We start from the raw sequence: 23,802 nt of genomic DNA on the forward strand, positions 1-23,802 counted from the left end.
GCGTTTTGGCGTGGAAGGAGACATCAAAGTGAGGTGTTGTTTGGTGCGGTGCGGCGGAGGGATCTTGATTTATTTGATAGTGTGTGTGTTGTATCGTAGTTTAATACTCCATATGTGTTGTGGATCGCTCATAGTGAAGTTTCTTTTCGACTAGCTGTAAGATTCTGCCGTCTTGTCAAGCTGGTCTGAAGTAACAATGGCACGGACTTATAGTCGGAAATATCGCAGCTCACTTACTGGAAATATGACGAATATCTCAAGATCTGGAGGCTAGTGATCAGCCGCTTCCATCAAATTGGCTAGATGTGAATCTTCTTTTGTACATCATTTCTCATGCCTGTTAAGGGAGAATTCCCACTATAGAGTTTGAAAAGAAATACAAGTTTCGCCGCGACTGACAATAGGACACAGACAAGCTGTGACGTTTCCGTCTAGGTCCGTACCATTGTTACTTCACGCCAGCTTGACAAGACGGTGGTTTCATTTGCACGTCTAACGCAGACAAGGTAATCCAGCATGTCCGCTCCAGCATCGTCCCCCAAGAAGGCCAGGAAGCCAACGGCACCCAAGGGCCCTGCGGCTCACCCGCCCACCACTGTTATGGTTACGGCGGCTGTGGAAGCGCTCAAGGACCGTACCGGTTCTTCTCTGTTGGCCATCAAGAAGTACATTGCTGGTAACTACAAGTTCGACGTGGAGAAGAAAGCGCACTTCGTCAAGCGCGCCCTGAAATCCTTGGTGGAGAAGGGTACCCTCATCCAGGTCAAAGGAACTGGGGCGTCGGGATCCTTCAAGATCAACGTGGCAGCCAAGAAAGCCGCCGAGAAGGCCGCAAAGAAAGCCGTCAAGAAGCCGGTCAAGAAACCTGTGGCTAAGAAAGCCGCAAAACCCAAGACCACCAAGCCCAAAAAGCCAAAGGCTAAGAAGGCTACCACCCCCAAGAAGACCAAGAAACCGACTACCAAGAAGACCAAGAAATCTCCGGCCAAGAAACCCGCTGCCAAGAAATCCACAAAAAAGACTCCGGCAAAGAAGATTGCAAAGAAGGCGGCGCCTGCCAAGAAAGCGTCCAAGCCCAAGAAGAAGTGATGACCTGACCGTCGAAGTTTCTGCGAACCCCGGCCCTTTTCAGGGCCACCCACATCCTTACAAAAGAACTATGTCAATCATATAAGTGATACATAAAATAGAATGAAAGCACCCCCCCCCCCCCCCACACACACACACCGTGACACAAACACGCGTAGAGCACATGTATAACAACACACACATGTTGGAAGGGAAGGATGGGTGAACGAACATACGTACAGAAGCACACACCCAGGTGAACGGACTGATGTTAATTTCTCGCCGGAAATCAATTAATCAATCGACAACTTTATTGAGTACAAAGATGATGTTTCGTTACCACTGTCCGTCTATCCGCACCAAAGTGTGTACAAACATACAAAAATACACTTGTAGCCCATAGTAATTCTGTTGTAGCGCTCAAGATATCCTTGCAACATTTCCTCTGTGACCCCCAAAAGTGCCGAGCTTGCCGCTGAATATCGGATCCTGGAGACATGAAAACTGACCAATCACGAGGCCAGATTTGGGTAAGACAACCAATCAGACGGCAGGGCACCGGCCAATTGAAAACCTCGGGGCATCTAATTAGCGGTTGTTATAAATTCACTCTCCACAGTCTGCCGACTAGTCTTATCGTCCTGCACTTCAGCGTAGACAAACTCCGTCCGACATGGCACGTACCAAGCAGACCGCCCGTAAGTCCACCGGTGGCAAGGCCCCCAGGAAGCAGTTGGCAACCAAGGCCGCTCGCAAGAGCGCACCGGCTACCGGTGGCGTCAAGAAGCCTCACCGCTACAGGCCCGGCACCGTCGCCCTGAGGGAGATCCGCCGCTACCAGAAGTCGACGGAGCTGCTCATCCGCAAGCTGCCCTTCCAGCGCCTGGTGCGGGAAATCGCCCAAGACTTCAAGACGGACCTGCGCTTCCAGAGCTCAGCGGTCATGGCTCTGCAGGAAGCAAGCGAGGCCTACCTGGTCGGTCTGTTCGAGGACACCAACCTGTGCGCTATCCATGCCAAGCGCGTTACCATCATGCCCAAGGACATCCAACTCGCCCGCCGCATCAGAGGGGAGCGCGCATAAGCTTGATCGGAGCAAGATCAACATTAACACCGGCCCTTTTCAGGGCCACTGACATATCCCAGAAAGATCTACATCGTTCACATTTCTTTAAACAGACCCCCCTTTTCCAAGACACGGTTTAACAATTAAACTGCAGAGTTACACGGTTACACAACCATCATCACTCGTTCTGCCCCCTTCCTTCCATCCAACCTCAGCGCTCATGGCTGCAAACACATACATACATACATACATACATACATACCCCCCCCCCCATGAAACTTGACACGTATAGTCGTGTGTATTGCGCGTGCCGCACACGTGCCGGACGGTCTATTTACCCGGTTACCCAAATGTTGTACAATATGTCAGCGAGCATGACACGGCCCACACGGACAGATGAAGAAGGAAGTGATATTGCGCTCATTTCTCGTATCATTTCTCCGATCTCTTCTTGCTCTCGCACTTGATGTGTAACGTTGTCTTAGCTATCAAGGTATGGGGTATGCAACGTGATTGTATTACTAATAATAATGTAAACGTTGTCTAGTCTTTGTCTAATATAAGCAGATGCAGTGTGTGTAAGAGATACAAATGTATTAAAGTCTTTTTTTTTCATTTCACCATGAATAGTTAGTCGTATGTATGAAGCAAGTGTGAAGATGATACAGTTCCTTTGAAAGGATGTGGGTGGCCCTGAAAAGGGCCTGGGTTTAGGTACACGTCTGGAATCTACTGAGCCTTGCCGGTCTTCTTGGGCAGAAGCACAGCGTGGATGTTTGGGAGAACACCGCCCTGGGCAATGGTGACGCCCGACATCAGCTTGTTCAACTCCTCGTCGTTGCGGACGGCCAGTTGAAGGTGACGGGGGATGATTCTAGTCTTCTTGTTGTCACGGGCAGCGTTACCAGCCAGCTCCAGAATCTCGGCCGTCAAGTACTCAAGCACCGCCGCCAGATACACCGGAGCGCCGGCACCCACGCGCTGGGCGTAGTTTCCCTTCCGCAAGAAGCGATGTACGCGGCCAACGGGGAACTGGAGACCCGCTCGGGAAGAACGACTCTTTGCCTTAGCGCGTGCCTTGCCTCCTTTACCACGTCCAGACATCTTGTAGTAGTCGATTGATTGGCGTTATACGGGTAGAAGAATGAATAGACGAAAGGTCCTGCCCAGCCAATTTATACTTCGCCGCTGGATCGACAACTTCCGACAGCGAGCCAATAGAGAGAGATTACTGTGAAATGTTCTGCAACGTCCGCACCTTGGACTAGACAATCCAGAAGATTTGCATTATTTTCCCCATAAAGAGCCGAGGCGGCGCGAGTGCACCCATTCTTTGCTGTCTAATACGCCAAGAACCTCATCATGCCACCAAGTGGAAAAGCCGTCAAAAAGGCTGGCAAAGCCAGGCCCGCCGGAGACAAGAAGCGTGGAAGGAGGAGAAAGAGAAGGGAGACCTTCGGCGTCTACATCTACAAGGTGCTGAAACAGGTGCACCCCGACACCGGCGTCTCCAGCAAGGCCATGGGAATCATGAATTCCTTCGTCAACGACATTTTTGAACGGATCGCCGCAGAGGCCTCTCGACTCGCCAACTACAACAAGCGCTCCACCATCAGCAGCCGCGAGATCCAGACCGCCGTGCGACTCCTGCTGCCGGGCGAGCTGGCCAAGCACGCCGTCAGCGAGGGCACCAAGGCCGTCACCAAGTACACCAGCTCCAAGTAGATCTACCGCCAGTGCCAGAGATATATAACCCCGGCCTTTTTCAAGGCCACCCACATCCCCACAAAAGAGCTGTAGCAATCACACTTTGCAGTCAAACAAATCACCCAAGGCATGCACACGCCACTAACCTGCGACGGCAGGCGCATAGAACCCAACGACGCGCCCTAACAGGAGAGGGCTGCAACGCACAACAAAGCCAACAAAAATACAAAACGCAACACAATGCAATACAATACAAGAAATAAAGTGTCTTCTGACGTGATAAAAATCTACACAACGTTCTGTTTGTTATCATCAAACAGAACAGAGCCAACAGACGTTGCCTTCTGGAACAAATGTCGCCGCCTGTGACGTTGTTCACGGGACGTTCTTTAGAACAACGAAATAGTCGTTGCGTCGATTGGCGTTATTTTCCTGTCGAATGCCTTCAACGTATTATCAGACAGACAATGTCTGATATGTGTAGTCAAACTTATGAGCGCTAATGGAGCGTGTGTGTGTGTGTGTGTGTGTGTGTGTGTGGCGTAGACGTTTCCGTGTCTCGCTTGCCCTGTGCTTCTTGTCATCTTCGATATATATCGTTAGGGGGCGTTCTTTAGTTTGCTTTGCTTTCTTTCCTTCGTCTTGCTAATATTTCTTATCTCCGAAAATAGTGGTCTTGCCGATGGGAAAGCCTCGGCGTGGATTCGTCTTTTGTAACTCCTATGGGTTGGCGGATGGCGTCTTCCCATTGGCCAGTTGTGGTCGACCGTTCGTCGACTAGAGTTCTCGTAGGTCCGCAGGGCGGCTATTAAATCGGCTCCGACAGGAGGCGACCCATTCACTGCTTCGTTCTAATCCTAGTCGAGAAGAACATCGCATCTACTAGCATCATGTCTGGGCGCGGCAAGGGAGGCAAGGGTCTCGGAAAGGGAGGCGCCAAGCGTCACCGTAAGGTGCTTCGCGACAACATCCAGGGCATCACCAAGCCCGCCATCCGTCGTCTGGCTCGCCGAGGCGGCGTCAAACGCATCTCCGCCCTCATCTACGAGGAGACCCGAGGCGTTCTCAAGGTCTTCCTGGAGAATGTGATCCGCGACGCGGTCACATACACCGAGCACGCCAAGCGCAAGACGGTCACCGCCATGGACGTCGTCTACGCTCTCAAACGTCAAGGCCGCACCCTGTACGGCTTTGGTGGCTAAAGGACCCGGCTGACTTATCATCGCAAGCAACCCCGGCCCTTTTCAGGGCCATCCAAATGTCCAAGAAAGAGCTGTATTTTCTCACAACAAACACGGCCCTACACACGTACACACCTGACTCGAACGATGAACATGACATACAATGATCATTCCAACCCCAAGAACACAGAGACCACGATTGTAGTTCTTTATTTCTTTGTGCGTGAGTGGTCTTTTTTGGTTGACGTGTTTATTTTTGGGCAGGTGTTTGTCGTTTCTGCTGAAGCGTATATCAAACATATTTCCCTTGTAAATTGGTTGATGTCGTCGGCTTTGCTGTTTATCTTGGTGTGCGTTTTGGCGTGGAAGGAGACATCAAAGTGAGGTGTTGTTTGGTGCGGTGCGGCGGAGGGATCTTGATTTATTTGATAGTGTGTGTGTTGTATCGTAGTTTAATACTCCATATGTGTTGTGGATCGCTCATAGTGAAGTTTCTTTTCGACTAGCTGTAAGATTCTGCCGTCTTGTCAAGCTGGTCTGAAGTAACAATGGCACGGACTTATAGTCGGAAATATCGCAGCTCACTTACTGGAAATATGACGAATATCTCAAGATCTGGAGGCTAGTGATCAGCCGCTTCCATCAAATTGGCTAGATGTGAATCTTCTTTTGTACATCATTTCTCATGCCTGTTAAGGGAGAATTCCCACTATAGAGTTTGAAAAGAAATACAAGTTTCGCCGCGACTGACAATAGGACACAGACAAGCTGTGACGTTTCCGTCTAGGTCCGTACCATTGTTACTTCACGCCAGCTTGACAAGACGGTGGTTTCATTTGCACGTCTAACGCAGACAAGGTAATCCAGCATGTCCGCTCCAGCATCGTCCCCCAAGAAGGCCAGGAAGCCAACGGCACCCAAGGGCCCTGCGGCTCACCCGCCCACCACTGTTATGGTTACGGCGGCTGTGGAAGCGCTCAAGGACCGTACCGGTTCTTCTCTGTTGGCCATCAAGAAGTACATTGCTGGTAACTACAAGTTCGACGTGGAGAAGAAAGCGCACTTCGTCAAGCGCGCCCTGAAATCCTTGGTGGAGAAGGGTACCCTCATCCAGGTCAAAGGAACTGGGGCGTCGGGATCCTTCAAGATCAACGTGGCAGCCAAGAAAGCCGCCGAGAAGGCCGCAAAGAAAGCCGTCAAGAAGCCGGTCAAGAAACCTGTGGCTAAGAAAGCCGCAAAACCCAAGACCACCAAGCCCAAAAAGCCAAAGGCTAAGAAGGCTACCACCCCCAAGAAGACCAAGAAACCGACTACCAAGAAGACCAAGAAATCTCCGGCCAAGAAACCCGCTGCCAAGAAATCCACAAAAAAGACTCCGGCAAAGAAGATTGCAAAGAAGGCGGCGCCTGCCAAGAAAGCGTCCAAGCCCAAGAAGAAGTGATGACCTGACCGTCGAAGTTTCTGCGAACCCCGGCCCTTTTCAGGGCCACCCACATCCTTACAAAAGAACTATGTCAATCATATAAGTGATACATAAAATAGAATGAAAGCACCCCCCCCCCCCCCCACACACACACACCGTGACACAAACACGCGTAGAGCACATGTATAACAACACACACATGTTGGAAGGGAAGGATGGGTGAACGAACATACGTACAGAAGCACACACCCAGGTGAACGGACTGATGTTAATTTCTCGCCGGAAATCAATTAATCAATCGACAACTTTATTGAGTACAAAGATGATGTTTCGTTACCACTGTCCGTCTATCCGCACCAAAGTGTGTACAAACATACAAAAATACACTTGTAGCCCATAGTAATTCTGTTGTAGCGCTCAAGATATCCTTGCAACATTTCCTCTGTGACCCCCAAAAGTGCCGAGCTTGCCGCTGAATATCGGATCCTGGAGACATGAAAACTGACCAATCACGAGGCCAGATTTGGGTAAGACAACCAATCAGACGGCAGGGCACCGGCCAATTGAAAACCTCGGGGCATCTAATTAGCGGTTGTTATAAATTCACTCTCCACAGTCTGCCGACTAGTCTTATCGTCCTGCACTTCAGCGTAGACAAACTCCGTCCGACATGGCACGTACCAAGCAGACCGCCCGTAAGTCCACCGGTGGCAAGGCCCCCAGGAAGCAGTTGGCAACCAAGGCCGCTCGCAAGAGCGCACCGGCTACCGGTGGCGTCAAGAAGCCTCACCGCTACAGGCCCGGCACCGTCGCCCTGAGGGAGATCCGCCGCTACCAGAAGTCGACGGAGCTGCTCATCCGCAAGCTGCCCTTCCAGCGCCTGGTGCGGGAAATCGCCCAAGACTTCAAGACGGACCTGCGCTTCCAGAGCTCAGCGGTCATGGCTCTGCAGGAAGCAAGCGAGGCCTACCTGGTCGGTCTGTTCGAGGACACCAACCTGTGCGCTATCCATGCCAAGCGCGTTACCATCATGCCCAAGGACATCCAACTCGCCCGCCGCATCAGAGGGGAGCGCGCATAAGCTTGATCGGAGCAAGATCAACATTAACACCGGCCCTTTTCAGGGCCACTGACATATCCCAGAAAGATCTACATCGTTCACATTTCTTTAAACAGACCCCCCTTTTCCAAGACACGGTTTAACAATTAAACTGCAGAGTTACACGGTTACACAACCATCATCACTCGTTCTGCCCCCTTCCTTCCATCCAACCTCAGCGCTCATGGCTGCAAACACATACATACATACATACATACATACATACCCCCCCCCCCCCATGAAACTTGACACGTATAGTCGTGTGTATTGCGCGTGCCGCACACGTGCCGGACGGTCTATTTACCCGGTTACCCAAATGTTGTACAATATGTCAGCGAGCATGACACGGCCCACACGGACAGATGAAGAAGGAAGTGATATTGCGCTCATTTCTCGTATCATTTCTCCGATCTCTTCTTGCTCTCGCACTTGATGTGTAACGTTGTCTTAGCTATCAAGGTATGGGGTATGCAACGTGATTGTATTACTAATAATAATGTAAACGTTGTCTAGTCTTTGTCTAATATAAGCAGATGCAGTGTGTGTAAGAGATACAAATGTATTAAAGTCTTTTTTTTTCATTTCACCATGAATAGTTAGTCGTATGTATGAAGCAAGTGTGAAGATGATACAGTTCCTTTGAAAGGATGTGGGTGGCCCTGAAAAGGGCCTGGGTTTAGGTACACGTCTGGAATCTACTGAGCCTTGCCGGTCTTCTTGGGCAGAAGCACAGCGTGGATGTTTGGGAGAACACCGCCCTGGGCAATGGTGACGCCCGACATCAGCTTGTTCAACTCCTCGTCGTTGCGGACGGCCAGTTGAAGGTGACGGGGGATGATTCTAGTCTTCTTGTTGTCACGGGCAGCGTTACCAGCCAGCTCCAGAATCTCGGCCGTCAAGTACTCAAGCACCGCCGCCAGATACACCGGAGCGCCGGCACCCACGCGCTGGGCGTAGTTTCCCTTCCGCAAGAAGCGATGTACGCGGCCAACGGGGAACTGGAGACCCGCTCGGGAAGAACGACTCTTTGCCTTAGCGCGTGCCTTGCCTCCTTTACCACGTCCAGACATCTTGTAGTAGTCGATTGATTGGCGTTATACGGGTAGAAGAATGAATAGACGAAAGGTCCTGCCCAGCCAATTTATACTTCGCCGCTGGATCGACAACTTCCGACAGCGAGCCAATAGAGAGAGATTACTGTGAAATGTTCTGCAACGTCCGCACCTTGGACTAGACAATCCAGAAGATTTGCATTATTTTCCCCATAAAGAGCCGAGGCGGCGCGAGTGCACCCATTCTTTGCTGTCTAATACGCCAAGAACCTCATCATGCCACCAAGTGGAAAAGCCGTCAAAAAGGCTGGCAAAGCCAGGCCCGCCGGAGACAAGAAGCGTGGAAGGAGGAGAAAGAGAAGGGAGACCTTCGGCGTCTACATCTACAAGGTGCTGAAACAGGTGCACCCCGACACCGGCGTCTCCAGCAAGGCCATGGGAATCATGAATTCCTTCGTCAACGACATTTTTGAACGGATCGCCGCAGAGGCCTCTCGACTCGCCAACTACAACAAGCGCTCCACCATCAGCAGCCGCGAGATCCAGACCGCCGTGCGACTCCTGCTGCCGGGCGAGCTGGCCAAGCACGCCGTCAGCGAGGGCACCAAGGCCGTCACCAAGTACACCAGCTCCAAGTAGATCTACCGCCAGTGCCAGAGATATATAACCCCGGCCTTTTTCAAGGCCACCCACATCCCCACAAAAGAGCTGTAGCAATCACACTTTGCAGTCAAACAAATCACCCAAGGCATGCACACGCCACTAACCTGCGACGGCAGGCGCATAGAACCCAACGACGCGCCCTAACAGGAGAGGGCTGCAACGCACAACAAAGCCAACAAAAATACAAAACGCAACACAATGCAATACAATACAAGAAATAAAGTGTCTTCTGACGTGATAAAAATCTACACAACGTTCTGTTTGTTATCATCAAACAGAACAGAGCCAACAGACGTTGCCTTCTGGAACAAATGTCGCCGCCTGTGACGTTGTTCACGGGACGTTCTTTAGAACAACGAAATAGTCGTTGCGTCGATTGGCGTTATTTTCCTGTCGAATGCCTTCAACGTATTATCAGACAGACAATGTCTGATATGTGTAGTCAAACTTATGAGCGCTAATGGAGCGTGTGTGTGTGTGTGTGTGTGTGTGTGTGTGGCGTAGACGTTTCCGTGTCTCGCTTGCCCTGTGCTTCTTGTCATCTTCGATATATATCGTTAGGGGGCGTTCTTTAGTTTGCTTTGCTTTCTTTCCTTCGTCTTGCTAATATTTCTTATCTCCGAAAATAGTGGTCTTGCCGATGGGAAAGCCTCGGCGTGGATTCGTCTTTTGTAACTCCTATGGGTTGGCGGATGGCGTCTTCCCATTGGCCAGTTGTGGTCGACCGTTCGTCGACTAGAGTTCTCGTAGGTCCGCAGGGCGGCTATTAAATCGGCTCCGACAGGAGGCGACCCATTCACTGCTTCGTTCTAATCCTAGTCGAGAAGAACATCGCATCTACTAGCATCATGTCTGGGCGCGGCAAGGGAGGCAAGGGTCTCGGAAAGGGAGGCGCCAAGCGTCACCGTAAGGTGCTTCGCGACAACATCCAGGGCATCACCAAGCCCGCCATCCGTCGTCTGGCTCGCCGAGGCGGCGTCAAACGCATCTCCGGCCTCATCTACGAGGAGACCCGAGGCGTTCTCAAGGTCTTCCTGGAGAATGTGATCCGCGACGCGGTCACATACACCGAGCACGCCAAGCGCAAGACGGTCACCGCCATGGACGTCGTCTACGCTCTCAAACGTCAAGGCCGCACCCTGTACGGCTTTGGTGGCTAAAGGACCCGGCTGACTTATCATCGCAAGCAACCCCGGCCCTTTTCAGGGCCATCCAAATGTCCAAGAAAGAGCTGTATTTTCTCACAACAAACACGGCCCTACACACGTACACACCTGACTCGAACGATGAACATGACATACAATGATCATTCCAACCCCAAGAACACAGAGACCACGATTGTAGTTCTTTATTTCTTTGTGCGTGAGTGGTCTTTTTTGGTTGACGTGTTTATTTTTGGGCAGGTGTTTGTCGTTTCTGCTGAAGCGTATATCAAACATATTTCCCTTGTAAATTGGTTGATGTCGTCGGCTTTGCTGTTTATCTTGGTGTGCGTTTTGGCGTGGAAGGAGACATCAAAGTGAGGTGTTGTTTGGTGCGGTGCGGCGGAGGGATCTTGATTTATTTGATAGTGTGTGTGTTGTATCGTAGTTTAATACTCCATATGTGTTGTGGATCGCTCATAGTGAAGTTTCTTTTCGACTAGCTGTAAGATTCTGCCGTCTTGTCAAGCTGGTCTGAAGTAACAATGGCACGGACTTATAGTCGGAAATATCGCAGCTCACTTACTGGAAATATGACGAATATCTCAAGATCTGGAGGCTAGTGATCAGCCGCTTCCATCAAATTGGCTAGATGTGAATCTTCTTTTGTACATCATTTCTCATGCCTGTTAAGGGAGAATTCCCACTATAGAGTTTGAAAAGAAATACAAGTTTCGCCGCGACTGACAATAGGACACAGACAAGCTGTGACGTTTCCGTCTAGGTCCGTACCATTGTTACTTCACGCCAGCTTGACAAGACGGTGGTTTCATTTGCACGTCTAACGCAGACAAGGTAATCCAGCATGTCCGCTCCAGCATCGTCCCCCAAGAAGGCCAGGAAGCCAACGGCACCCAAGGGCCCTGCGGCTCACCCGCCCACCACTGTTATGGTTACGGCGGCTGTGGAAGCGCTCAAGGACCGTACCGGTTCTTCTCTGTTGGCCATCAAGAAGTACATTGCTGGTAACTACAAGTTCGACGTGGAGAAGAAAGCGCACTTCGTCAAGCGCGCCCTGAAATCCTTGGTGGAGAAGGGTACCCTCATCCAGGTCAAAGGAACTGGGGCGTCGGGATCCTTCAAGATCAACGTGGCAGCCAAGAAAGCCGCCGAGAAGGCCGCAAAGAAAGCCGTCAAGAAGCCGGTCAAGAAACCTGTGGCTAAGAAAGCCGCAAAACCCAAGACCACCAAGCCCAAAAAGCCAAAGGCTAAGAAGGCTACCACCCCCAAGAAGACCAAGAAACCGACTACCAAGAAGACCAAGAAATCTCCGGCCAAGAAACCCGCTGCCAAGAAATCCACAAAAAAGACTCCGGCAAAGAAGATTGCAAAGAAGGCGGCGCCTGCCAAGAAAGCGTCCAAGCCCAAGAAGAAGTGATGACCTGACCGTCGAAGTTTCTGCGAACCCCGGCCCTTTTCAGGGCCACCCACATCCTTACAAAAGAACTATGTCAATCATATAAGTGATACATAAAATAGAATGAAAGCACCCCCCCCCCCCCCACACACACACACCGTGACACAAACACGCGTAGAGCACATGTATAACAACACACACATGTTGGAAGGGAAGGATGGGTGAACGAACATACGTACAGAAGCACACACCCAGGTGAACGGACTGATGTTAATTTCTCGCCGGAAATCAATTAATCAATCGACAACTTTATTGAGTACAAAGATGATGTTTCGTTACCACTGTCCGTCTATCCGCACCAAAGTGTGTACAAACATACAAAAATACACTTGTAGCCCATAGTAATTCTGTTGTAGCGCTCAAGATATCCTTGCAACATTTCCTCTGTGACCCCCAAAAGTGCCGAGCTTGCCGCTGAATATCGGATCCTGGAGACATGAAAACTGACCAATCACGAGGCCAGATTTGGGTAAGACAACCAATCAGACGGCAGGGCACCGGCCAATTGAAAACCTCGGGGCATCTAATTAGCGGTTGTTATAAATTCACTCTCCACAGTCTGCCGACTAGTCTTATCGTCCTGCACTTCAGCGTAGACAAACTCCGTCCGACATGGCACGTACCAAGCAGACCGCCCGTAAGTCCACCGGTGGCAAGGCCCCCAGGAAGCAGTTGGCAACCAAGGCCGCTCGCAAGAGCGCACCGGCTACCGGTGGCGTCAAGAAGCCTCACCGCTACAGGCCCGGCACCGTCGCCCTGAGGGAGATCCGCCGCTACCAGAAGTCGACGGAGCTGCTCATCCGCAAGCTGCCCTTCCAGCGCCTGGTGCGGGAAATCGCCCAAGACTTCAAGACGGACCTGCGCTTCCAGAGCTCAGCGGTCATGGCTCTGCAGGAAGCAAGCGAGGCCTACCTGGTCGGTCTGTTCGAGGACACCAACCTGTGCGCTATCCATGCCAAGCGCGTTACCATCATGCCCAAGGACATCCAACTCGCCCGCCGCATCAGAGGGGAGCGCGCATAAGCTTGATCGGAGCAAGATCAACATTAACACCGGCCCTTTTCAGGGCCACTGACATATCCCAGAAAGATCTACATCGTTCACATTTCTTTAAACAGACCCCCCTTTTCCAAGACACGGTTTAACAATTAAACTGCAGAGTTACACGGTTACACAACCATCATCACTCGTTCTGCCCCCTTCCTTCCATCCAACCTCAGCGCTCATGGCTGCAAACACATACATACATACATACATACATACATACCCCCCCCCCCCCCCCATGAAACTTGACACGTATAGTCGTGTGTATTGCGCGTGCCGCACACGTGCCGGACGGTCTATTTACCCGGTTACCCAAATGTTGTACAATATGTCAGCGAGCATGACACGGCCCACACGGACAGATGAAGAAGGAAGTGATATTGCGCTCATTTCTCGTATCATTTCTCCGATCTCTTCTTGCTCTCGCACTTGATGTGTAACGTTGTCTTAGCTATCAAGGTATGGGGTATGCAACGTGATTGTATTACTAATAATAATGTAAACGTTGTCTAGTCTTTGTCTAATATAAGCAGATGCAGTGTGTGTAAGAGATACAAATGTATTAAAGTCTTTTTTTTTCATTTCACCATGAATAGTTAGTCGTATGTATGAAGCAAGTGTGAAGATGATACAGTTCCTTTGAAAGGATGTGGGTGGCCCTGAAAAGGGCCTGGGTTTAGGTACACGTCTGGAATCTACTGAGCCTTGCCGGTCTTCTTGGGCAGAAGCACAGCGTGGATGTTTGGGAGAACACCGCCCTGGGCAATGGTGACGCCCGACATCAGCTTGTTCAACTCCTCGTCGTTGCGGACGGCCAGTTGAAGGTGACGGGGGATGATTCTAGTCTTCTTGTTGTCACGGGCAGCGTTACCAGCCAGCTCCAGAATCTCGGCCGTCAAGTACTCAAGCACCGCCGCCAGATACACCGGAGCGCCGGCACCCACGCGCTGGGCGTAGTTTCCCTTCCGCAAGAAGCGATGTACGCGGCCAACGGGGAACTGGAGACCCGCTCGGGAAGAACGACTCTTTGCCTTAGCGCGTGCCTTGCCTCCTTTACCACGTCCAGACATCTTGTAGTAGTCGATTGATTGGCGTTATACGGGTAGAAGAATGAATAGACGAAAGGTCCTGCCCAGCCAATTTATACTTCGCCGCTGGATCGACAACTTCCGACAGCGAGCCAATAGAGAGAGATTACTGTGAAATGTTCTGCAACGTCCGCACCTTGGACTAGACAATCCAGAAGATTTGCATTATTTTCCCCATAAAGAGCCGAGGCGGCGCGAGTGCACCCATTCTTTGCTGTCTAATACGCCAAGAACCTCATCATGCCACCAAGTGGAAAAGCCGTCAAAAAGGCTGGCAAAGCCAGGCCCGCCGGAGACAAGAAGCGTGGAAGGAGGAGAAAGAGAAGGGAGACCTTCGGCGTCTACATCTACAAGGTGCTGAAACAGGTGCACCCCGACACCGGCGTCTCCAGCAAGGCCATGGGAATCATGAATTCCTTCGTCAACGACATTTTTGAACGGATCGCCGCAGAGGCCTCTCGACTCGCCAACTACAACAAGCGCTCCACCATCAGCAGCCGCGAGATCCAGACCGCCGTGCGACTCCTGCTGCCGGGCGAGCTGGCCAAGCACGCCGTCAGCGAGGGCACCAAGGCCGTCACCAAGTACACCAGCTCCAAGTAGATCTACCGCCAGTGCCAGAGATATATAACCCCGGCCTTTTTCAAGGCCACCCACATCCCCACAAAAGAGCTGTAGCAATCACACTTTGCAGTCAAACAAATCACCCAAGGCATGCACACGCCACTAACCTGCGACGGCAGGCGCATAGAACCCAACGACGCGCCCTAACAGGAGAGGGCTGCAACGCACAACAAAGCCAACAAAAATACAAAACGCAACACAATGCAATACAATACAAGAAATAAAGTGTCTTCTGACGTGATAAAAATCTACACAACGTTCTGTTTGTTATCATCAAACAGAACAGAGCCAACAGACGTTGCCTTCTGGAACAAATGTCGCCGCCTGTGACGTTGTTCACGGGACGTTCTTTAGAACAACGAAATAGTCGTTGCGTCGATTGGCGTTATTTTCCTGTCGAATGCCTTCAACGTATTATCAGACAGACAATGTCTGATATGTGTAGTCAAACTTATGAGCGCTAATGGAGCGTGTGTGTGTGTGTGTGTGTGTGTGTGTGTGGCGTAGACGTTTCCGTGTCTCGCTTGCCCTGTGCTTCTTGTCATCTTCGATATATATCGTTAGGGGGCGTTCTTTAGTTTGCTTTGCTTTCTTTCCTTCGTCTTGCTAATATTTCTTATCTCCGAAAATAGTGGTCTTGCCGATGGGAAAGCCTCGGCGTGGATTCGTCTTTTGTAACTCCTATGGGTTGGCGGATGGCGTCTTCCCATTGGCCAGTTGTGGTCGACCGTTCGTCGACTAGAGTTCTCGTAGGTCCGCAGGGCGGCTATTAAATCGGCTCCGACAGGAGGCGACCCATTCACTGCTTCGTTCTAATCCTAGTCGAGAAGAACATCGCATCTACTAGCATCATGTCTGGGCGCGGCAAGGGAGGCAAGGGTCTCGGAAAGGGAGGCGCCAAGCGTCACCGTAAGGTGCTTCGCGACAACATCCAGGGCATCACCAAGCCCGCCATCCGTCGTCTGGCTCGCCGAGGCGGCGTCAAACGCATCTCCGCCCTCATCTACGAGGAGACCCGAGGCGTTCTCAAGGTCTTCCTGGAGAATGTGATCCGCGACGCGGTCACATACACCGAGCACGCCAAGCGCAAGACGGTCACCGCCATGGACGTCGTCTACGCTCTCAAACGTCAAGGCCGCACCCTGTACGGCTTTGGTGGCTAAAGGACCCGGCTGACTTATCATCGCAAGCAACCCCGGCCCTTTTCAGGGCCATCCAAATGTCCAAGAAAGAGCTGTATTTTCTCACAACAAACACGGCCCTACACACGTACACACCTGACTCGAACGATGAACATGACATACAATGATCATTCCAACCCCAAGAACACAGAGACCACGATTGTAGTTCTTTATTTCTTTGTGCGTGAGTGGTCTTTTTTGGTTGACGTGTTTATTTTTGGGCAGGTGTTTGTCGTTTCTGCTGAAGCGTATATCAAACATATTTCCCTTGTAAATTGGTTGATGTCGTCGGCTTTGCTGTTTATCTTGGTGTGCGTTTTGGCGTGGAAGGAGACATCAAAGTGAGGTGTTGTTTGGTGCGGTGCGGCGGAGGGATCTTGATTTATTTGATAGTGTGTGTGTTGTATCGTAGTTTAATACTCCATATGTGTTGTGGATCGCTCATAGTGAAGTTTCTTTTCGACTAGCTGTAAGATTCTGCCGTCTTGTCAAGCTGGTCTGAAGTAACAATGGCACGGACTTATAGTCGGAAATATCGCAGCTCACTTACTGGAAATATGACGAATATCTCAAGATCTGGAGGCTAGTGATCAGCCGCTTCCATCAAATTGGCTAGATGTGAATCTTCTTTTGTACATCATTTCTCATGCCTGTTAAGGGAGAATTCCCACTATAGAGTTTGAAAAGAAATACAAGTTTCGCCGCGACTGACAATAGGACACAGACAAGCTGTGACGTTTCCGTCTAGGTCCGTACCATTGTTACTTCACGCCAGCTTGACAAGACGGTGGTTTCATTTGCACGTCTAACGCAGACAAGGTAATCCAGCATGTCCGCTCCAGCATCGTCCCCCAAGAAGGCCAGGAAGCCAACGGCACCCAAGGGCCCTGCGGCTCACCCGCCCACCACTGTTATGGTTACGGCGGCTGTGGAAGCGCTCAAGGACCGTACCGGTTCTTCTCTGTTGGCCATCAAGAAGTACATTGCTGGTAACTACAAGTTCGACGTGGAGAAGAAAGCGCACTTCGTCAAGCGCGCCCTGAAATCCTTGGTGGAGAAGGGTACCCTCATCCAGGTCAAAGGAACTGGGGCGTCGGGATCCTTCAAGATCAACGTGGCAGCCAAGAAAGCCGCCGAGAAGGCCGCAAAGAAAGCCGTCAAGAAGCCGGTCAAGAAACCTGTGGCTAAGAAAGCCGCAAAACCCAAGACCACCAAGCCCAAAAAGCCAAAGGCTAAGAAGGCTACCACCCCCAAGAAGACCAAGAAACCGACTACCAAGAAGACCAAGAAATCTCCGGCCAAGAAACCCGCTGCCAAGAAATCCACAAAAAAGACTCCGGCAAAGAAGATTGCAAAGAAGGCGGCGCCTGCCAAGAAAGCGTCCAAGCCCAAGAAGAAGTGATGACCTGACCGTCGAAGTTTCTGCGAACCCCGGCCCTTTTCAGGGCCACCCACATCCTTACAAAAGAACTATGTCAATCATATAAGTGATACATAAAATAGAATGAAAGCACCCCCCCCCCCCCACACACACACACCGTGACACAAACACGCGTAGAGCACATGTATAACAACACACACATGTTGGAAGGGAAGGATGGGTGAACGAACATACGTACAGAAGCACACACCCAGGTGAACGGACTGATGTTAATTTCTCGCCGGAAATCAATTAATCAATCGACAACTTTATTGAGTACAAAGATGATGTTTCGTTACCACTGTCCGTCTATCCGCACCAAAGTGTGTACAAACATACAAAAATACACTTGTAGCCCATAGTAATTCTGTTGTAGCGCTCAAGATATCCTTGCAACATTTCCTCTGTGACCCCCAAAAGTGCCGAGCTTGCCGCTGAATATCGGATCCTGGAGACATGAAAACTGACCAATCACGAGGCCAGATTTGGGTAAGACAACCAATCAGACGGCAGGGCACCGGCCAATTGAAAACCTCGGGGCATCTAATTAGCGGTTGTTATAAATTCACTCTCCACAGTCTGCCGACTAGTCTTATCGTCCTGCACTTCAGCGTAGACAAACTCCGTCCGACATGGCACGTACCAAGCAGACCGCCCGTAAGTCCACCGGTGGCAAGGCCCCCAGGAAGCAGTTGGCAACCAAGGCCGCTCGCAAGAGCGCACCGGCTACCGGTGGCGTCAAGAAGCCTCACCGCTACAGGCCCGGCACCGTCGCCCTGAGGGAGATCCGCCGCTACCAGAAGTCGACGGAGCTGCTCATCCGCAAGCTGCCCTTCCAGCGCCTGGTGCGGGAAATCGCCCAAGACTTCAAGACGGACCTGCGCTTCCAGAGCTCAGCGGTCATGGCTCTGCAGGAAGCAAGCGAGGCCTACCTGGTCGGTCTGTTCGAGGACACCAACCTGTGCGCTATCCATGCCAAGCGCGTTACCATCATGCCCAAGGACATCCAACTCGCCCGCCGCATCAGAGGGGAGCGCGCATAAGCTTGATCGGAGCAAGATCAACATTAACACCGGCCCTTTTCAGGGCCACTGACATATCCCAGAAAGATCTACATCGTTCACATTTCTTTAAACAGACCCCCCTTTTCCAAGACACGGTTTAACAATTAAACTGCAGAGTTACACGGTTACACAACCATCATCACTCGTTCTGCCCCCTTCCTTCCATCCAACCTCAGCGCTCATGGCTGCAAACACATACATACATACATACATACATACATACCCCCCCCCCCCATGAAACTTGACACGTATAGTCGTGTGTATTGCGCGTGCCGCACACGTGCCGGACGGTCTATTTACCCGGTTACCCAAATGTTGTACAATATGTCAGCGAGCATGACACGGCCCACACGGACAGATGAAGAAGGAAGTGATATTGCGCTCATTTCTCGTATCATTTCTCCGATCTCTTCTTGCTCTCGCACTTGATGTGTAACGTTGTCTTAGCTATCAAGGTATGGGGTATGCAACGTGATTGTATTACTAATAATAATGTAAACGTTGTCTAGTCTTTGTCTAATATAAGCAGATGCAGTGTGTGTAAGAGATACAAATGTATTAAAGTCTTTTTTTTTCATTTCACCATGAATAGTTAGTCGTATGTATGAAGCAAGTGTGAAGATGATACAGTTCCTTTGAAAGGATGTGGGTGGCCCTGAAAAGGGCCTGGGTTTAGGTACACGTCTGGAATCTACTGAGCCTTGCCGGTCTTCTTGGGCAGAAGCACAGCGTGGATGTTTGGGAGAACACCGCCCTGGGCAATGGTGACGCCCGACATCAGCTTGTTCAACTCCTCGTCGTTGCGGACGGCCAGTTGAAGGTGACGGGGGATGATTCTAGTCTTCTTGTTGTCACGGGCAGCGTTACCAGCCAGCTCCAGAATCTCGGCCGTCAAGTACTCAAGCACCGCCGCCAGATACACCGGAGCGCCGGCACCCACGCGCTGGGCGTAGTTTCCCTTCCGCAAGAAGCGATGTACGCGGCCAACGGGGAACTGGAGACCCGCTCGGGAAGAACGACTCTTTGCCTTAGCGCGTGCCTTGCCTCCTTTACCACGTCCAGACATCTTGTAGTAGTCGATTGATTGGCGTTATACGGGTAGAAGAATGAATAGACGAAAGGTCCTGCCCAGCCAATTTATACTTCGCCGCTGGATCGACAACTTCCGACAGCGAGCCAATAGAGAGAGATTACTGTGAAATGTTCTGCAACGTCCGCACCTTGGACTAGACAATCCAGAAGATTTGCATTATTTTCCCCATAAAGAGCCGAGGCGGCGCGAGTGCACCCATTCTTTGCTGTCTAATACGCCAAGAACCTCATCATGCCACCAAGTGGAAAAGCCGTCAAAAAAGCTGGCAAAGCCAGGCCCGCCGGAGACAAGAAGCGTGGAAGGAGGAGAAAGAGAAGGGAGACCTTCGGCGTCTACATCTACAAGGTGCTGAAACAGGTGCACCCCGACACCGGCGTCTCCAGCAAGGCCATGGGAATCATGAATTCCTTCGTCAACGACATTTTTGAACGGATCGCCGCAGAGGCCTCTCGACTCGCCAACTACAACAAGCGCTCCACCATCAGCAGCCGCGAGATCCAGACCGCCGTGCGACTCCTGCTGCCGGGCGAGCTGGCCAAGCACGCCGTCAGCGAGGGCACCAAGGCCGTCACCAAGTACACCAGCTCCAAGTAGATCTACCGCCAGTGCCAGAGATATATAACCCCGGCCTTTTTCAAGGCCACCCACATCCCCACAAAAGAGCTGTAGCAATCACACTTTGCCGTCAAACAAATCACCCAAGGCATGCACACGCCACTAACCTGCGACGGCAGGCGCATAGAACCCAACGACGCGCCCTAACAGGAGAGGGCTGCAACGCACAACAAAGCCATCAACAATACACAACGCAACACAATGCAATACAATACAAGAAATAAAGTGTCTTCTGACGTGATAAAAATCTACACAACGTTCTGTTTGTTATCATCAAACAGAACAGAGCCAACAGACGTTGCCTTCTGGAACAAATGTCGCCGCCTGTGACGTTGTTCACGGGACGTTCTTTAGAACAACGAAATAGTCGTTGCGTCGATTGGCGTTATTTTCCTGTCGAATGCCTTCAACGTATTATCAGACAGACAATGTCTGATATGTGTAGTCAAACTTATGAGCGCTAATGGAGCGTGTGTGTGTGTGTGTGTGTGTGTGTGTGTGGCGTAGACGTTTCCGTGTCTCGCTTGCCCTGTGCTTCTTGTCATCTTCGATATATATCGTTAGGGGGCGTTCTTTAGTTTGCTTTGCTTTCTTTCCTTCGTCTTGCTAATATTTCTTATCTCCGAAAATAGTGGTCTTGCCGATGGGAAAGCCTCGGCGTGGATTCGTCTTTTGTAACTCCTATGGGTTGGCGGATGGCGTCTTCCCATTGGCCAGTTGTGGTCGACCGGTCGTCGACTAGAGTTCTCGTAGGTCCGCAGGGCGGCTATTAAATCGGCTCCGACAGGAGGCGACCCATTCACTGCTTCGTTCTAATCCTAGTCGAGAAGAACATCGCATCTACTAGCATCATGTCTGGGCGCGGCAAGGGAGGCAAGGGTCTCGGAAAGGGAGGCGCCAAGCGTCACCGTAAGGTGCTTCGCGACAACATCCAGGGCATCACCAAGCCCGCCATCCGTCGTCTGGCTCGCCGAGGCGGCGTCAAACGCATCTCCGGCCTCATCTACGAGGAGACCCGAGGCGTTCTCAAGGTCTTCCTGGAGAATGTGATCCGCGACGCGGTCACATACACCGAGCACGCCAAGCGCAAGACGGTCACCGCCATGGACGTCGTCTACGCTCTCAAACGTCAAGGCCGCACCCTGTACGGCTTTGGTGGCTAAAGGACCCGGCTGACTTATCATCGCAAGCAACCCCGGCCCTTTTCAGGGCCATCCAAATGTCCAAGAAAGAGCTGTATTTTCTCACAACAAACACGGCCCTACACACGTACACACCTGACTCGAACGATGAACATGACATACAATGATCATTCCAACCCCAAGAACACAGAGACCACGATTGTAGTTCTTTATTTCTTTGTGCGTGAGTGGTCTTTTTTGGTTGACGTGTTTATTTTTGGGCAGGTGTTTGTCGTTTCTGCTGAAGCGTATATCAAACATATTTCCCTTGTAAATTGGTTGATGTCGTCGGCTTTGCTGTTTATCTTGGTGTGCGTTTTGGCGTGGAAGGAGACATCAAAGTGAGGTGTTGTTTGGTGCGGTGCGGCGGAGGGATCTTGATTTATTTGATAGTGTGTGTGTTGTATCGTAGTTTAATACTCCATATGTGTTGTGGATCGCTCATAGTGAAGTTTCTTTTCGACTAGCTGTAAGATTCTGCCGTCTTGTCAAGCTGGTCTGAAGTAACAATGGCACGGACTTATAGTCGGAAATATCGCAGCTCACTTACTGGAAATATGACGAATATCTCAAGATCTGGAGGCTAGTGATCAGCCGCTTCCATCAAATTGGCTAGATGTGAATCTTCTTTTGTACATCATTTCTCATGCCTGTTAAGGGAGAATTCCCACTATAGAGTTTGAAAAGAAATACAAGTTTCGCCGCGACTGACAATAGGACACAGACAAGCTGTGACGTTTCCGTCTAGGTCCGTACCATTGTTACTTCACGCCAGCTTGACAAGACGGTGGTTTCATTTGCACGTCTAACGCAGACAAGGTAATCCAGCATGTCCGCTCCAGCATCGTCCCCCAAGAAGGCCAGGAAGCCAACGGCACCCAAGGGCCCTGCGGCTCACCCGCCCACCACTGTTATGGTTACGGCGGCTGTGGAAGCGCTCAAGGACCGTACCGGTTCTTCTCTGTTGGCCATCAAGAAGTACATTGCTGGTAACTACAAGTTCGACGTGGAGAAGAAAGCGCACTTCGTCAAGCGCGCCCTGAAATCCTTGGTGGAGAAGGGTACCCTCATCCAGGTCAAAGGAACTGGGGCGTCGGGATCCTTCAAGATCAACGTGGCAGCCAAGAAAGCCGCCGAGAAGGCCGCAAAGAAAGCCGTCAAGAAGCCGGTCAAGAAACCTGTGGCTAAGAAAGCCGCAAAACCCAAGACCACCAAGCCCAAAAAGCCAAAGGCTAAGAAGGCTACCACCCCCAAGAAGACCAAGAAACCGACTACCAAGAAGACCAAGAAATCTCCGGCCAAGAAACCCGCTGCCAAGAAATCCACAAAAAAGACTCCGGCAAAGAAGATTGCAAAGAAGGCGGCGCCTGCCAAGAAAGCGTCCAAGCCCAAGAAGAAGTGATGACCTGACCGTCGAAGTTTCTGCGAACCCCGGCCCTTTTCAGGGCCACCCACATCCTTACAAAAGAACTATGTCAATCATATAAGTGATACATAAAATAGAATGAAAGCACCCCCCCCCCCCCACACACACACACCGTGACACAAACACGCGTAGAGCACATGTATAACAACACACACATGTTGGAAGGGAAGGATGGGTGAACGAACATACGTACAGAAGCACACACCCAGGTGAACGGACTGATGTTAATTTCTCGCCGGAAATCAATTAATCAATCGACAACTTTATTGAGTACAAAGATGATGTTTCGTTACCACTGTCCGTCTATCCGCACCAAAGTGTGTACAAACATACAAAAATACACTTGTAGCCCATAGTAATTCTGTTGTAGCGCTCAAGATATCCTTGCAACATTTCCTCTGTGACCCCCAAAAGTGCCGAGCTTGCCGCTGAATATCGGATCCTGGAGACATGAAAACTGACCAATCACGAGGCCAGATTTGGGTAAGACAACCAATCAGACGGCAGGGCACCGGCCAATTGAAAACCTCGGGGCATCTAATTAGCGGTTGTTATAAATTCACTCTCCACAGTCTGCCGACTAGTCTTATCGTCCTGCACTTCAGCGTAGACAAACTCCGTCCGACATGGCACGTACCAAGCAGACCGCCCGTAAGTCCACCGGTGGCAAGGCCCCCAGGAAGCAGTTGGCAACCAAGGCCGCTCGCAAGAGCGCACCGGCTACCGGTGGCGTCAAGAAGCCTCACCGCTACAGGCCCGGCACCGTCGCCCTGAGGGAGATCCGCCGCTACCAGAAGTCGACGGAGCTGCTCATCCGCAAGCTGCCCTTCCAGCGCCTGGTGCGGGAAATCGCCCAAGACTTCAAGACGGACCTGCGCTTCCAGAGCTCAGCGGTCATGGCTCTGCAGGAAGCAAGCGAGGCCTACCTGGTCGGTCTGTTCGAGGACACCAACCTGTGCGCTATCCATGCCAAGCGCGTTACCATCATGCCCAAGGACATCCAACTCGCCCGCCGCATCAGAGGGGAGCGCGCATAAGCTTGATCGGAGCAAGATCAACATTAACACCGGCCCTTTTCAGGGCCACTGACATATCCCAGAAAGATCTACATCGTTCACATTTCTTTAAACAGACCCCCCTTTTCCAAGACACGGTTTAACAATTAAACTGCAGAGTTACACGGTTACA

At 51.1% G+C, this 23,802-nt stretch overlaps 9 protein-coding genes across 9 annotated transcripts; 5 read left to right on the plus strand and 4 right to left on the minus strand.

Annotated features, from left to right (window-relative positions):
- Positions 1 to 516: 516 nt before the first annotated feature.
- On the plus strand, positions 517 to 1,089 carry LOC136438736 (histone H1-like). Its single transcript, XM_066433649.1, has 2 exons — positions 517 to 672; positions 946 to 1,089. Exons 1-2 carry the CDS (start codon positions 517 to 519, stop codon positions 1,087 to 1,089), a joined length of 300 nt encoding a protein of 99 aa, XP_066289746.1.
- Positions 1,090 to 1,361: 272 nt separating this feature from the next.
- On the minus strand, positions 1,362 to 3,461 carry LOC136438213 (histone H2A-like). Its single transcript, XM_066432970.1, has one exon. It carries the CDS (start codon positions 3,236 to 3,238, stop codon positions 2,864 to 2,866), a length of 375 nt encoding a protein of 124 aa, XP_066289067.1. The 5' UTR covers positions 3,239 to 3,461; the 3' UTR covers positions 1,362 to 2,863.
- A 35-nt stretch (positions 3,462 to 3,496) lies between these two features.
- On the plus strand, positions 3,497 to 10,712 carry LOC136438737 (uncharacterized). The gene is made up of 5 exons (XM_066433650.1): positions 3,497 to 3,850; positions 4,912 to 5,035; positions 5,904 to 6,046; positions 6,320 to 6,459; positions 8,884 to 10,712. The coding sequence occupies exons 1-5, from the start codon at positions 3,497 to 3,499 to the stop codon at positions 9,233 to 9,235; spliced, it is 1,113 nt and encodes a 370-aa protein (XP_066289747.1). The 3' UTR covers positions 9,236 to 10,712.
- Positions 7,803 to 8,837, minus strand: LOC136438217 (histone H2A-like). The gene has a single exon (XM_066432974.1). The coding sequence runs from the start codon at positions 8,612 to 8,614 to the stop codon at positions 8,240 to 8,242; it is 375 nt and encodes a 124-aa protein (XP_066289071.1). The 5' UTR covers positions 8,615 to 8,837; the 3' UTR covers positions 7,803 to 8,239.
- Positions 10,713 to 11,266: 554 nt separating the features above from the next.
- Positions 11,267 to 11,839, plus strand: LOC136438738 (histone H1-like). Its single transcript, XM_066433651.1, has 2 exons — positions 11,267 to 11,422; positions 11,696 to 11,839. The coding sequence occupies exons 1-2, from the start codon at positions 11,267 to 11,269 to the stop codon at positions 11,837 to 11,839; spliced, it is 300 nt and encodes a 99-aa protein (XP_066289748.1).
- A 1,341-nt stretch (positions 11,840 to 13,180) lies between these two features.
- Positions 13,181 to 14,215, minus strand: LOC136438218 (histone H2A-like). The gene has a single exon (XM_066432976.1). It carries the CDS (start codon positions 13,990 to 13,992, stop codon positions 13,618 to 13,620), a length of 375 nt encoding a protein of 124 aa, XP_066289073.1. The 5' UTR covers positions 13,993 to 14,215; the 3' UTR covers positions 13,181 to 13,617.
- A 35-nt stretch (positions 14,216 to 14,250) lies between these two features.
- On the plus strand, positions 14,251 to 21,463 carry LOC136438739 (uncharacterized). The gene is made up of 4 exons (XM_066433652.1): positions 14,251 to 14,607; positions 15,666 to 15,789; positions 16,658 to 16,804; positions 19,604 to 21,463. The coding sequence occupies exons 1-4, from the start codon at positions 14,251 to 14,253 to the stop codon at positions 19,984 to 19,986; spliced, it is 1,011 nt and encodes a 336-aa protein (XP_066289749.1). The 3' UTR covers positions 19,987 to 21,463.
- On the minus strand, positions 18,554 to 19,411 carry LOC136438216 (histone H2A-like). Its single transcript, XM_066432973.1, has one exon. The coding sequence runs from the start codon at positions 19,363 to 19,365 to the stop codon at positions 18,991 to 18,993; it is 375 nt and encodes a 124-aa protein (XP_066289070.1). The 5' UTR covers positions 19,366 to 19,411; the 3' UTR covers positions 18,554 to 18,990.
- A 554-nt stretch (positions 21,464 to 22,017) lies between the features above and the next one.
- On the plus strand, positions 22,018 to 22,590 carry LOC136438741 (histone H1-like). The gene is made up of 2 exons (XM_066433653.1): positions 22,018 to 22,173; positions 22,447 to 22,590. The coding sequence occupies exons 1-2, from the start codon at positions 22,018 to 22,020 to the stop codon at positions 22,588 to 22,590; spliced, it is 300 nt and encodes a 99-aa protein (XP_066289750.1).
- Positions 22,591 to 23,802: the final 1,212 nt, after the last annotated feature.

Source organism: Branchiostoma lanceolatum, chromosome 7, assembly GCF_035083965.1.
Source record: "Branchiostoma lanceolatum isolate klBraLanc5 chromosome 7, klBraLanc5.hap2, whole genome shotgun sequence".
In the NCBI taxonomy this organism is placed as follows: Eukaryota; Metazoa; Chordata; class Leptocardii; order Amphioxiformes; family Branchiostomatidae; genus Branchiostoma; species Branchiostoma lanceolatum.

Coding starts and splice junctions, on each gene's coding strand:
- LOC136438736 (XM_066433649.1), top strand. CDS start 517: ATGTCCGCTCCAGCATCGTCCCCCAAGAAGGCCAGGAAGCCAACGGCA. Junction 673..945: donor TGGCCATCAAGAAGTACATT/GCTGGTAACTAC, acceptor ACCCCCAAGAAG/ACCAAGAAACCGACTACCAA.
- LOC136438741 (XM_066433653.1), top strand. CDS start 22,018: ATGTCCGCTCCAGCATCGTCCCCCAAGAAGGCCAGGAAGCCAACGGCA. Junction 22,174..22,446: donor TGGCCATCAAGAAGTACATT/GCTGGTAACTAC, acceptor ACCCCCAAGAAG/ACCAAGAAACCGACTACCAA.
- LOC136438217 (XM_066432974.1), bottom strand. CDS start 8,614: ATGTCTGGACGTGGTAAAGGAGGCAAGGCACGCGCTAAGGCAAAGAGT.
- LOC136438737 (XM_066433650.1), top strand. CDS start 3,497: ATGCCACCAAGTGGAAAAGCCGTCAAAAAGGCTGGCAAAGCCAGGCCC. Junction 3,851..4,911: donor CCGTCACCAAGTACACCAGC/TCCAAGTAGATC, acceptor GGCGTTCTCAAG/GTCTTCCTGGAGAATGTGAT. Junction 5,036..5,903: donor CCGCACCCTGTACGGCTTTG/GTGGCTAAAGGA, acceptor TGTCCGCTCCAG/CATCGTCCCCCAAGAAGGCC.
- LOC136438739 (XM_066433652.1), top strand. CDS start 14,251: ATGCCACCAAGTGGAAAAGCCGTCAAAAAGGCTGGCAAAGCCAGGCCC. Junction 14,608..15,665: donor TCACCAAGTACACCAGCTCC/AAGTAGATCTAC, acceptor GGCGTTCTCAAG/GTCTTCCTGGAGAATGTGAT. Junction 16,805..19,603: donor CATCAAGAAGTACATTGCTG/GTAACTACAAGT, acceptor TCTTTGCTGTCT/AATACGCCAAGAACCTCATC.
- LOC136438218 (XM_066432976.1), bottom strand. CDS start 13,992: ATGTCTGGACGTGGTAAAGGAGGCAAGGCACGCGCTAAGGCAAAGAGT.
- LOC136438216 (XM_066432973.1), bottom strand. CDS start 19,365: ATGTCTGGACGTGGTAAAGGAGGCAAGGCACGCGCTAAGGCAAAGAGT.
- LOC136438213 (XM_066432970.1), bottom strand. CDS start 3,238: ATGTCTGGACGTGGTAAAGGAGGCAAGGCACGCGCTAAGGCAAAGAGT.
- LOC136438738 (XM_066433651.1), top strand. CDS start 11,267: ATGTCCGCTCCAGCATCGTCCCCCAAGAAGGCCAGGAAGCCAACGGCA. Junction 11,423..11,695: donor TGGCCATCAAGAAGTACATT/GCTGGTAACTAC, acceptor ACCCCCAAGAAG/ACCAAGAAACCGACTACCAA.